Here is a 13,369-nt window from a genome sequence, read left to right on the forward strand (position 1 = left end):
AATAGTTTTTATTTTATTTATAAATGTTCATGCAAAGGATTGCATCCTCCCCACCATAGCGTTGTATGTGTTGAAGGCATGCGACGAGAAGAGAAGAAGACATCCAGGGCTAGCCACAGCTCAACCTATTAGATTACTGTCTATGCTTATCTATATTTGTAGCATGTTGGAAATGCTTGTAATTCAAATTCAGAAAGACGTTCTCTTATTATTCATGATGCAAATACAGAACTTACAACACAGACTATTATAACTGAAAACAAGAATCGAAATCTTCCCTCCTTATTCCACAACAGAAGGTACAAACCAAACCCATCGGAGAGAACAGAACAGCTATTGAGCAACAAAGCCTCTAGACATAGGCATCGGGGTTTTGGAGAAGGTAGGCTTCGACAACTTTGTACATCATTAGAACCTTTTCCTTACCGCTCTTGATGTCCTCTTCTTTGAGCATGAAGTCACCTTTAGTGTAATACTTGCTTGTCACCTTAGAGATGGTACCACCACTGGGCGAGGATTCAAACTTAACCTCGTAAGTTATTTTCTCAAGATTTTCAACCAAAGCATCGCCTTCCAACAACGTATAGTTGTATGTGAACTTATCTTCATTAAGCTCATCAATGTGGTACTTGACACTACTGAAATTGCGACCTGAAGCAGTAAAAAAGATGTGCCAACTTAGTTTGATAATTTTAGTATTCATGTTTAACAAGAATCCAGATACATGTGTTATGTGTATGTATGCTCATGAAAATATATACTAATGTGGCTATATAAGCGTGAAAGAATGAGCATACCGTCAAGAAAGTTGACTTGCTTGATGCTTCCAGCTCCGCCATCTCCTTGAATGATCTCAATGCTCTTAATACCTTGTGGCAAGAGTTTGGGAATCAAGTTGTGAGAGTCGAGGATGGAAGCCTTGAAGATCCTTGATGGAGCGATAGCAGAAGTGTACTCATCCGTAAAGCTTGCGAAACCCATTCTATTATATATAAAACTTTGGTGAGAAGTAAGGAAAGGAGGTTAATCTAGATGAGTGAAGAGCTTTTTGGGTTGATTTGAATGACATGGTGAAAGTATGGTATTTATAGGATAAGTAAGTAGACATGGACTGGGATCACTTATTCTGGCGTTTGTCCAAGTAGGGTATGGACACCTTTAGGTTTCAATGGAATGCACAAGACAAAATTTTGGATCTCAACATAATAAGAATTAGAAAACCAAAAAACAGAGTCACAGGGCTAAAAAGAGTCTAAAACTCCTATTTATTGCAGCATAACATATAATTTCACTCATGAGCAGTTAGTTGCAATATAATTGTTAGGCTGTTGAGTGAGTGAGTTAGAGAAGAACCACTCATGTAGCAACAATCTTTTGTTAAACAAAAACAATAGTCATTCAGAAATTTATACTTAAATGATAAGTCCAAATATACGAAGCCTCGATTCCCACTTGTCATCTTGATCTCTAATTTTTGACGCCGCTGCTAGGTGGGGAGCCTGCAAAACAATGCCTGACCGGGGTGGTGGCAGTCAAGCACCTCCGGTGTAAGGATGAGAATCGGTTTATTTATGTTCTTGTATACAAAACATGATTGCCATTCAGAAATTTATCTTCGAAAATGGAATGCACAATACAAAATTTTGGATCTCAGTATAATGAGAATATAATCAGAAAACAAAAACAGAGTTACAAAGCTTAAAAGCACAAAAGCAGAGTTACAAAGCTTAAAAGCTTATATATAGAGTTGAATATACAGGTAGGATGATATTGCATAAACAGATGAGTTTGTTCTCTTTCACATCCTCAGAAGGAATAAAAACTCAATAAATAAATATAGCTGGACACAAAAGCTATAGTAGTTTTGCAATTGCTTTGCAGTATTCTCTCTGTCATCTTCAATTTTATACGTTTTTTTTTCACTATTGGAAACATACTTTAATACTCTTATAAAATATAATTTTTTAATTATTTTTAAAAATTTCGTTTTCTGAATATTGAGAAAAAATTAGAATTATGTTATATATTTATATTTTACAAGAGCATTAGAATACATATGACGTCCTCGTCGGCCAATATATATAATTTAGGGAGACAGAGGAAGTATAAGTTTAGGTGTTTGGGCGTGAAAATAGGATGAGTTTAATATATGATATACAAAATACTTAAAATTGTTTTAGATATTTTTATTGTCATGTAATAAAAAGTTCACTTTATTATGCTCAATATATGATCCAAATCATAATTACAAGAAAACGAGTACGCTGCCGCGTATCTCGTATCAGTTCGTTGGACCCAAAATAGGGATCGTTTCTGACCCAAGTCGCCAGAATACAGGTTCCGAGGGCTTTGTACTTCATGAGATCTTTAGTGATCAAGTTAGTACCAAAGAAATGTTCTTACAGTTTCAACATTTGATAAGGGAAATGCTTTTAATTAAATTTAAAAAGAAGCTTTCTTATTATTCATGATGCAAATACAGAACTCGAACCAGATTCGAAATTATCTACAACAAAAGGTAAACCAATCCTATTGAAGAGAACAGAACAACTATTAAGCAAGAAAGCCTCTAGACATAGGCATCGGGGTTTTGGAGAAGGTAGGCTTCGACAACTTTATACATCATCAGAACCTTTTCCTTACCGCTCTTGATGTCCTCTTCTTTGAGCATGAAGTCGCCTTTAGTGTAATACTTGCTTGTCACCTTAGAGATGGTACCACCACTAGGCAAGGATTCAAACTTGACCTCGTAAGTTATTTTCTCAAGATTTTCAACCAAAGCATCGCCTTCCAACAACGTATAGTTGTATGTGTACTTATCTTCATTAAGCTCATCAATGTGGTACTTCACACTACTGAAATCGCGACCTGAAGCAATAAAAAAGATGTTCGCCAACTTGGTTAATTTGATAATTCTTCATGTTTAACTAGAATATAGATGCATGTGTATGTAAGCTCATGAGAATTTTTAAGAATGAGTGTTACCGTCAATAAAGTTGACTTGCTTGATGCTTCCGGCTCCTCCATCACCTTGAATGATTTCAATGCTCTTAATACCTTGTGGCAAGAGTTTGGGAATCAAGTTGTGAGAGTCAAGGATGGAAGCCTTGAAGATCCTTGACGGAGCGACAGCAGAAGTGTACTCATCAGTAAAGCTTGCAAAACCCATGCTATTATATAGAAAAGTTTGGTGAAAATTAAGGAAAGGAGTTAGATGTAGATGAGTGAAAGAGCTTTTTGGGTTGATTTGAATGACATGGTGGAAGTATGGTATTTATAGGATAAGTAAGTAGACATAGACTGGGATCACTTATTCTGGCGTTTGTCCAGGTAGGGTAAGGACACCGTTTGGTTTCTGGTGCAATTTATCTTGGAGATATATTTCAGTGGAATGCACCAGACAAAACTTTGGATCTCAACATAAAAAGAAATAGAAAACCAGAAAACAGAGTTATGAGCAGGTAGTTGCAATATAGAGTACTATTGTTTGGCAGTTGGGTGAGTTACAGAAGAACCATTCATGCATTCTTTTGTTTAACAATAGAATTTAGGGGTGTATTCAATGTTAATTTTAAAAGATTTTTTTTTTTTTCATTCATAAAATTCGAGGGTATTCAATTCGGATTAAAAAAAATTATCAGAATCTTGAGGTATCCAATTGAGATTTTAAATTATGCTACAAAATTCGCTAATATTCGATCAGGATTTTAAATTATGCCTAGAAATTCCGATGATATTTAATTGGGATGGTTTAAATTCCACCAAAATCTGATTTTCAAATACTGATGGAATTTTTTGGACTTCATAAAATGATGGATTTTGTGGGATAATTTAGTGTGTTTTAAGTTTTTTAAAATCTCATCAAAATTTATAAGATTTTGAAACATTGTGCTTAAGTCCTAAAGAATTTATATCGTCTCTGTGACATTTTTTAAATCTTAAATTTAGGTAATATTTCTGGTTCTACTTTCTCAAACAATGAACTACAGTATATTTACTGTCACAAAATTTCAAAGAGGTCAATAGAAAAGCTGGGAGAAGGTCAGGCCTCTGAATTTCATGGGTAAGCTTGCTTTGGTGGACAGAATGGTCCAAGTCAGCATCAATGAAGATTCTCAAGAAGATAAGCATAGCAGAAGATTTCCTCATTGTTTGATCTGTCAGAGATGTTGCTATTTTGGGTGAAAGTAGGAATGTTTGTTTCTTATAATGTCAAAACTCAGAGAAATCCAGGGCATTATTGACTTTTAACATATCTAATAAACATACAGGTTCTGAGGGCTATTTACTTCATGAAATCTTCAGTGACCTAGTTAGTACCAAAGAAATTAAAGTAGCCTACAAGGTGTTGGTGTAGTGGTAGAGCTCTTGTACCCCCCTTGCGGACAGGAGATACTTTTTAATTGAATGCAGAAAGAAGTTTTCTTATTATTGATGATGCAAATACAGAACTCAAAACACAGACTATTATGACTAAAAACATGAATCGAAATCATCCCTCCTTATTCCACAACAAAAGGTACAAACCAAACCCATTGGAGAGAACAGAACTAGGAGCAAGAAAGCCTCTAGACATAGGCATCGGGGTTTTGGAGAAGGTAGGCTTCGACAACTTTGTACATCATCAGAACCTTTTCCTTACCACTCTTGATGTCCTCTTCTTTGAGCATGAAGTCGCCTTTGGTGTAATACTTGCTTGTCACCTTAGAGATAGTACCACCACTAGACGAGGATTCAAACTTAACCTCGTAAGTTATTTTCTCAAGATTTTCAACCAAAGCATCGCCTTCCAACAACGTATAATTGTATGTGTACTTATCTTCGTTAAGCTCGTCAATGTGATACTTCACACTACTGAAATTGCGACCTGCAGGAGTTAAAAAGATCTGTGCCAACTTAGTTTAATAGTTCTTCATGTTTAACTATAATCCAGATGCATGTGTATGTATGATCATGAAAATTTATAAAAATGTGGCTATATACGCGTGAAAGAATGAGCGGTACCATCAATAAAGTTGACTTGCTTTATGCTTCCAGCTCCTCCATCACCTTGAATGATCTCAATGCTCTTGATACCTTGTGGCAAGAGTTTCGGAATCAAGTTGTGAGAGTCAAGGATGGAAGCCTTGAAGATCCTTGATAGAGCGACGGCAGAAGTGTACTCATCAGTGAAGCTTGCGAAACCCATGCTATTATATAGAAAAGTTTGGTGAAAATTAAGGAAAGGAGTTAAATGTAGATGAGTGAAGAGCTTTTGGGTTGGTTTAATTTACATGGTGAATGGATGGTATTTATAGGATAAGTAGACATGGACTGTGATCACTTCTTCTGGCGTTTGTCCAAGTAGGGTAAGGACACCTTTAGGTTTCTGGTGCAATTTATCTTGGAGATATATTTCAGGGGAATGCACCGGACAAAATTTTGGATCTCAACATAAAAAGAATTAGAAAACCAGAAAACAGAGTTATGAACAGGTAGTTGCAATATACTAATGTATGGCGGTTGGGTGAGTTACAGAAGAACCATTCATGTAGCAACATTCTTTTGTTGAACAATGGTTTATATTTTTTATTATGCACGGTTTGTTTGGGAGTGCTGCTAAAAATTGTTATGCTGTAGGAAAAGTACTGTTGTACAAATCAGATAGTAGTTTGGTAACTTTTTTTGTTATTCGTATAATTTGGATAATAATATAAAAAAACAATATTTTTGATGAGATTTGATATTGAAATCTATGACAGCATTCACCAAAAGCTAAAAAGCAATTTTTTATAAAAGCATTCAGGGGACATGCTTTTTCTAAAAATAGTTTTTGAGTTGAAAGCTGTTGTTTATGACTTTTAGATTTATTAAACAGTTTTTCACTAGTTTTCCGACAAAAATATGCAACAATGCCAAACAATAGCATACTAGACCTATACAGAACATGAAATATGCAACAATGCCAAACAATAGCATACTAGACCTATACAGAACATGATTGTCATTCAGAGTTAAATATCAACTAGGTGACTGATTGTGCCCAAAAAATTAAGTAGATCATTCATTGCAAACTTGACTCAAATATTATTTTATCAAAATAATATTTTATCAAAAATATTATTTTATCGTTAGTCGAAATTCTTAAGGTATTATATATTGAGTTTCACACATTTTTTTTATAAATGTTATTACATCCAAATGAATGATTCTGAATTCTAGTATTTTACATAATATTGTTAGATTTTGAAAATTTATCATCTATTTACATTTAATTTTTTATTGTATTATTTGATTTAAATAAAAATAAATAGTAGATAAATTTTTAAAATTTTAAGAATATTATCTAAATTACTATAGCTCAGAATCTTTCATTTGGATCTAATACCATTCATAAAAAATGCGTGAAACCAATATATAATACTTTAAGAATCTCGACTAACGATCGAGTGATATTTTTGATAAAAATTTCCAAATTAGTGACTCATCTAAGTCAAATTTTCAACAAGTGATCTACTTCAATTTTTTTGACACAGTCAGTCACCTACTTGATATTTAACCTCAAATTTATGAGGATAATTAAATTTAACATAAAGTTCATTCATGATTAAATAAATAAAAGATAGAGTACTTAATAAATAATATATAATCTATTTATCATTAATTAATATACTGAAAAGATTTTATTTTATGTTTTGAACTTCTAACTCATCCTAAAGGATTATTAATGAAGGGGATGTGTAATTTACTAAAAAAATTAGAAGAAAAAGATATCCTGAGCATGAGTTCTACAAGTGTTTCGAGATACAAATCATTATTCATAACATCGTCGTGTAACATTGAGAATCTCAAATAGTTTTTATCAATTTTAATTTTGAAAAACTTTTTTTCGCTGATGCAACGGTAACCGAAAATTTGGACCTCTTCTATTTTTTTATTAATCAATTTTACTATTTTCTATCTTGACAAAAAAAATTATATTATAATTATGTAACTAAAAAATCTAAATCCCTTCTAAATTTAGATTTTAGACCTTAGGAACCGTGCCTGATTGTCATTCATACAAGCTGAAGTCCCACTCCAGCTGAGACCGGCTCATTCAGGAGCCTGCAACCGGATAGCTTTTTCCAACCTCAAAGTTGTCAACGATGTCTTTGAAACCGCCTGAAAGGCTGAAGTATCTTGGTTTGTAAAAACCAATGGCTGTGAGTGTATGTCTTGTGTATTCGTATAACCAGAAATTTTTGGCCAAAAGGTCTTCTAACTTGTCTTTTTCTTCAGCACTTAGCATATTTAAATCTTTAAAACAAAAACACATGTAACCATGTTGAGATAAATGCTTAAATATAAAGATAAAATAAATTTGGAGAATTATTTCTCTGGCCTTGGCATAATCATCTCCCGATTGATTAGACTAACGAAACCATTCGCATCAATAAAGCTCATCCAAATTCCATGAACGAAAGCACGGATCGGGTTTGACTGAGCTTATGCCTTATGACTTAACGTAACTTATGACTTAACGTGACTTATGTGATAAGATGGAAGTTTAAAATGTATGTTTGAGTAATTTTGACTTAGAAATAAATATCAAGTAGGTCACTCGTTTCGTCCAAATGTATCAATTGAGTCACTGATTCCCAAATTGACGCAAATGAGACACTCATTAGAAAAATTTGTATCAAAAATATCACTCTATTGTTAGTCGAAATTTTGAAAGTATTATATATTGAGTTTCATACATTTTTTATAAATGGTATTACAATTTACATCCAAATGAAAGATTCCGAATTCTACTATTTTCGCTAATATTTTTAGATTTTTTAAAATTTTATCAACCATTTATATTTAATTTTTTGGTTGTTTTGTTTGATTTCAATAAAAATAAATAGGAGATAAATTTTTAAAAATCTAAAAATATTATCTAAAATACTAGAACTCATAATCTTTTATTTAGATGTAATACTATTCATAAAGAATGCGCGAAACTCAATATATAATATTTTCAAAATTTCGACTAACTATAAAGTAATATTGATACAATTTTTTTTTATGAGTGTCTCATTTGAGTCAATCTGGGAATCAGTAGCTCAATTCATACATTTGGACAAAACGAGTGACCTACTTGATATTTATCCCTGTTCAGATATTATTATCATCATCTCTTCACATGTGATTAATTATAATGCTTCTGATTATATAAATAAATTTAAGGTTGTATTCAATTTTAATTTTAAAAGATTTTTTTTTTAATTCAGGTTCAGATTCAAAAAGTTATCATAATCTTGGGGTATCCAATTGAGATTTTAAATTAGCTATAAAATCCGGTAATATTCAATCAGGATTTAAATTGTGCCTAAAAATTCCGATGATATTCATAATTCAATAGAGATTGCTTAAAATCCACTAAAATTTGATGATATTCAAATGCTGATGGATTTTTTCAGACTTAATAAAATAATATATTTTGTGGGATTGTTTAGTGTATTTTAAATTTTTTGATATGAGATTTTAAAACATTTGGCTTAAATCCAAAAAAATCTATATCATCTTTGTGAAATTTTTAAATCTTAAATTTGGGTAATATTTCTGGTTCCACTCTCTCAAACAATGAACTACAGTATATTTACTGTCACAAAATTTCAAAGAGGTCAATACAAAAGCTGGGAGAAGGTCAGGCCTCTGAAAAACAATGAAGTACGCATACTCAATTCCACATTTGATAACGAAAATACTTTTAATTAAATTCAGAATGAAGTTTTCTTATTATTCATGATGCAAATACAGAACTCAAAGCACAGACTATTATGACTAAAAACCAGAATCGAAATTATCCCTCCTTATTCCACAACAAAAGGTACAAACCAAACCCATTGGAGAGAACAGAACAGCTATTAAGCAACAAAGCCTCTAGACATAAGCATCAGGGTTCTGGAGAAGGTAGGCTTCGACAACTTTGTACATCATCAGAACCTTTTCCTTACCGCTCTTGATGTCCTCTTCTTTGAGAATGAAGTCGCCTTTAGTGTAATACTTGCTTGTCACCTTAGAGATAGTACCACCACTAGACGAGGATTCAAACTTAACCTCATATGTTATTTTCTCAAGATTTTCAACCAAAGCATCGCCTTCCAACAATGTATAGTTGTAAGTGTACTTATCTTCATTAAGCTCATCAATGTGGTACTTCACACTACTGAAATTACGACCTGCAGCAGTAAAAAAGATGTGTGCCAACTTAGTTAATTTGATAATTCTTCATGTTTAACTAGAATCCAGATGCATGTGTATGCATGCTCTGAGAGTTTATAAGATTGTGGATAAATGAACGTTACCGTCAATAAAGTTGACTTGCTTGATGCTTCCGGCTCCTCCATCACCTTGAATGATCTCAATGCTCTTGATACCTTGTGGCAAGAGTTTGGGAATCAAGTTGTGAGAGTCAAGGATGGAAGCCTTGAAGATCCTTGATGGAGCGACAGCAGAAGTGTACTCATCAGTAAAGCTTGCGAAACCCATTCTGTTATATATAAAACTTTGGTGAGAAGGAAAGGAGGTTAATCTAGATGAGTGAAGAGCTTTTTGGGTTGATTTGAATGACATGGTGAAAGTATGGTATTTATAGGATAAGTAAGTAGACATGGACTGGGATCATTTATTCTGGCATTTGTCCAAGTAGGGTATGGACACCTTTAGGTTTCAATGGAATGCACAAGACAAAATTTTGGATCTCAACATAATAAGAATTAGAAAACCAAAAAACAGAGTGACAATTTATTGCAGCATAACATATACTTTCACTCATGAGCAGTTAGTTGCAATATAATTGTTAGGCTGTTGGGTGAGTGAGTTGGAGAAGAACCACTCACGTAGAAACAATCTTTTGTTAAACAACAACATTAGTCATTCAGAAATTTATCTTCGAAAAGGGAATGCAGAATACAAAATCTTGGATCTCAGTATGATGGGAATATAATTAGAAAACAAAAACAGAGTTACAAAGCTTAAATAGAGTCCAAAGTAACTATTTATTGTAGTATACTCTCTCCGTCTCTTATTATTTTTCCTGTTTGCCTTTATCACGTTTATCAACACACACTTTTGGTTGTTAATATCTTCAATTTCGTATCAGTATCAAATATAAAAATTTCACAGTATTAAAGTACTCGTGCATACGAATCCAACAAGATCACTTACGACTATATTTAGTCTTATAGATTAGACTGAAATCAGTAATTTGTCTCATGTTATGAACCGTCCCGACATATATCAAATGAGAAAAGAAAAAAGAAACGGAGGAGTACTAGTTGGTAGTTTCACGGTACTTGTTTGATTAGACTGTTGCAGAAAAACTCCTTTCCTAGCAACATTCAGTTGTGTAATCAATATAAGTACGAGTAATTCCTTGGTTTTTTTTTGCCACATTGTTTTTTTTTAATGAAATGAAATGAGAAATTCCTTGATTAGATTTATTAATCCAAGAATATATTTAGTACCATATCATTTATTTGAGTTGTCCAAACAGTTTCTCTAACTATGATAATTGATAGATAAGATTGTACCTGCGTTTATTTTATCTTATATTTACTAAATAAAATAGCCAAAGATCAAAATGAAGAAGTTGAATATATATATATAGGTAGGATGATATTGCATAAACAGGTGAGTTTGTTCTCTTCCTGTTTGTTCTCTTTGACATCCTCAGAAGAAATAAAAACTCAATAAATAAATATCGCTGAACACGAAATCGCTATAATAGTTTTGCAATTACTTTGTGGTATAAGTTTAGGTGTTTGCAGCTCTGAAAATAGGATAGAGTTCAATATATGATATACAAAATACCTAAAATTATTTTATATATTTTTATTATCATGCTCAATATATGATCTAAACAATCTAATTTATAAATAAGAAAGGCGAATCTAAGATGATTGATTTTAATTATACTTTCTAATATTAAAGTATTTGTAATTTTTTTAATAATTTGATTTTGTCCCTTGTCACTGACGTGATATTTTTATTGTCATGTAATACAAATTCACTTTATTATGCTCAATATATGATCCAAATCATAGTTACAAAAAAACATGTATGCAGTTCGTTTGACATAGAACATGGGTCGTTTTCAACCCAGGCCGCCAAAATACAGGTTCCGAGGGCTTTGTACTTCATGAGATCTTTAGCAATCAAGTTAGTACCAAACAAATTATTAAAGTAGCTTACTAAATGTTCTTAAAGTTTTAACATTTCATAAGTGAAATTCTTTTAATTAAATTTAGAAAGAAACTTTCTTATTATTCATGATGCAAATACAGAACTCAAAAGATGACTATTATGACTGAAAACCAGAATCGAAATTATCCCCCCTTATTCTACAACGAAAGGTAAACCAATCCCATTGGAGAGAACAGAACTATCAAGCAACAAAGCCTCTAGACATAGGCATCGTGGTTTTGAAGAAGGTAGGCTTCGACAACTTTGTACATCATCAGAACCTTCTCCTTACCGCTCTTGATGTCCTCTTCTTTGAGCATGAAGTCGCCTTTAGTGTAATACTTGCTTGTCACCTTAGAGATGGTACCACCACTAGGCGAGGATTCAAACTTAACCTCGTAGGTTATTTTCTCAAGATTTTCAACCAAAGCATCGCCTTCCAACAATGTATAGTTGTATGTGAACTTATCTGCATTAAGCTCATCAATGTGGTACTTCACACTACTGAAATCGCGACCTGAAGCAATAAAAAAGATGTTCGCCAACTTAGTTCATTTGATCATTCTTCATGTTTAACTATAGAATCCAGATGCATGTGTATCATGCTCATGAGAGTTTAATAAGATTGTGGATCTATAAGAGTGAAAGAATGAGTGTTACCGTCAATAAAGTTGACTTGCTTGATGCTTCCGGCTCCTCCATCACCTTGAATGATCTCAATGCTCTTAATACCTTGTGGCAAGAGTTTGGGAATCAAATTGTGAGAGTCAAGGATCGAAGCCTTGAAGATCCTTGACGGAGCGATAGCTGAAGTGTACTCATCAGTAAAGGTTGCGAAACCCATGCTATTATATAGAAATTAAAGCGTTGGTGAAAATTTAGGAAATTAAAGGAGTTAAATGTAGATGAGTGAAGAGCTTTTTGGGTTGGTTTGATTGACATGGTGAAAGAATGGTATTTATAGGATAAGTAGACTTCTACTAACAAATGCTTCTTATTGTATTTATAGGATCACATATTCTGGTGTTTGTCCGTTTTGACATCACAAACACTGACTAAACAAGATAATCTGCAGTCCGAGGTAAGGTAAGAAATTCATCTTCGAAGTATATTTTAATGGAATGCACAGGACAAAATTTTGGATCTCAGCGTAATAAGAATATAATCAGAGAACAAAAACAGCTACAAAGCTTATAAAATAGAGTCTAAAATAACTATTTATTGTAGTATAATACTTTCACAGTTCACTCAAAAGGTTGCTAGTTTCTCTGTACTTGTTTGGTTAGTCTGTTACAGAAAAACTCCTTTCCTTGCAACATTCTCTTGTGTAATCAATTTAAGTACGAGTAATTCCTTGTTATTAGATTGATATTAATCCAGAAAACCTTATCGTCTATACTTTTTACGCACGAGATCTGTACAAAACATATATGAGTTCAGAAATTTAGTTTCAAACATCTTTTCTGCAGAGGTGATTAATTATGATGCTTCTGTAGTTCTGTTCATATAAAACCAATTTAACTGAGTTTTTACTTTTATTTATAAACTTAATTGTTGCGTGCGTTATGTGCCGATGTTGTTAGTTAAATACAGGGACAAGACTTTGGAAGTTGTAATTAATTATTGCAAGAGATTGCAACGGTTGATAACCAGAGCTCCACATTAATTGCAGCGCAAAAACGATATCAACTACTTCCTCCGTGTCATTTTAGTTGTCACATTTTTATTTTTGTTGGTCAAATTGACTAAGTTTTGACCAAAGATTATAAGTCACTCAATCATTATTTTAAAAAATTGAAAATTACATCTTAAAGTACATTAAAAGTTATTCCCGGTGATATATTTTTGTTATTTTGTCAATTGATAAAATATTAAAAAAATTCAGTCAAACTTTAGTCAATTTACAAAACCAAATGTGACAACTAAAATGGGACGGGGGGAGTAATTGACTAAGAGCATCTCGAATGAGTTGGCTATAATCGTTGGTTAAATTGGACCTGCAACATATCATGTAAAATTTGTTGAACCTGTGCTTCAATTGTATTGGTTGTAATTTAAAACTAGTATGTTATTAATATTTTAGATTGTTAAAATAGAATATATCAGTTCAATATAATAATAAATGATGTGCAATATATTAACTCACATTTTAGTTAAGGGTTTTGTATGATTAGAG

The 13,369-nt window shown here is 32.7% G+C and overlaps 5 protein-coding genes across 5 annotated transcripts; all 5 read right to left on the reverse strand.

Moving 5' to 3' along the window:
* Positions 1-182: 182 nt before the first annotated feature.
* LOC108202364 (major strawberry allergen Fra a 1.07-like) lies at positions 183-1,070 on the reverse strand. Its single transcript, XM_017370746.2, has 2 exons — positions 798-1,070; positions 183-651 (listed from the first exon to the last, which is right to left on the reverse strand). The coding sequence occupies exons 1-2, from the start codon at positions 979-981 to the stop codon at positions 353-355; spliced, it is 483 nt and encodes a 160-aa protein (XP_017226235.1). The 5' UTR covers positions 982-1,070; the 3' UTR covers positions 183-352.
* A 1,360-nt stretch (positions 1,071-2,430) lies between these two features.
* On the reverse strand, positions 2,431-3,261 carry LOC108201210 (major strawberry allergen Fra a 1.07-like). Its single transcript, XM_017369505.2, has 2 exons — positions 2,986-3,261; positions 2,431-2,868 (listed from the first exon to the last, which is right to left on the reverse strand). The coding sequence occupies exons 1-2, from the start codon at positions 3,167-3,169 to the stop codon at positions 2,570-2,572; spliced, it is 483 nt and encodes a 160-aa protein (XP_017224994.1). The 5' UTR covers positions 3,170-3,261; the 3' UTR covers positions 2,431-2,569.
* A 1,135-nt stretch (positions 3,262-4,396) lies between these two features.
* LOC108202363 (major strawberry allergen Fra a 1-2-like) lies at positions 4,397-5,280 on the reverse strand. The gene is made up of 2 exons (XM_017370744.2): positions 5,005-5,280; positions 4,397-4,867 (listed from the first exon to the last, which is right to left on the reverse strand). Exons 1-2 carry the CDS (start codon positions 5,186-5,188, stop codon positions 4,569-4,571), a joined length of 483 nt encoding a protein of 160 aa, XP_017226233.1. The 5' UTR covers positions 5,189-5,280; the 3' UTR covers positions 4,397-4,568.
* A 3,434-nt stretch (positions 5,281-8,714) lies between these two features.
* Positions 8,715-9,582, reverse strand: LOC108201212 (major strawberry allergen Fra a 1-2-like). Its single transcript, XM_017369506.2, has 2 exons — positions 9,315-9,582; positions 8,715-9,188 (listed from the first exon to the last, which is right to left on the reverse strand). The coding sequence occupies exons 1-2, from the start codon at positions 9,580-9,582 to the stop codon at positions 8,890-8,892; spliced, it is 567 nt and encodes a 188-aa protein (XP_017224995.2). The 3' UTR covers positions 8,715-8,889.
* Positions 9,583-11,225: 1,643 nt separating this feature from the next.
* Positions 11,226-12,119, reverse strand: LOC108202359 (major strawberry allergen Fra a 1.07-like). Its single transcript, XM_017370740.2, has 2 exons — positions 11,854-12,119; positions 11,226-11,710 (listed from the first exon to the last, which is right to left on the reverse strand). The coding sequence occupies exons 1-2, from the start codon at positions 12,035-12,037 to the stop codon at positions 11,412-11,414; spliced, it is 483 nt and encodes a 160-aa protein (XP_017226229.1). The 5' UTR covers positions 12,038-12,119; the 3' UTR covers positions 11,226-11,411.
* Positions 12,120-13,369: the final 1,250 nt, after the last annotated feature.

The sequence above is a fragment of the Daucus carota genome, chromosome 9 (assembly GCF_001625215.2).
Source record: "Daucus carota subsp. sativus chromosome 9, DH1 v3.0, whole genome shotgun sequence".
In the NCBI taxonomy this organism is placed as follows: Eukaryota; Viridiplantae; Streptophyta; class Magnoliopsida; order Apiales; family Apiaceae; genus Daucus; species Daucus carota.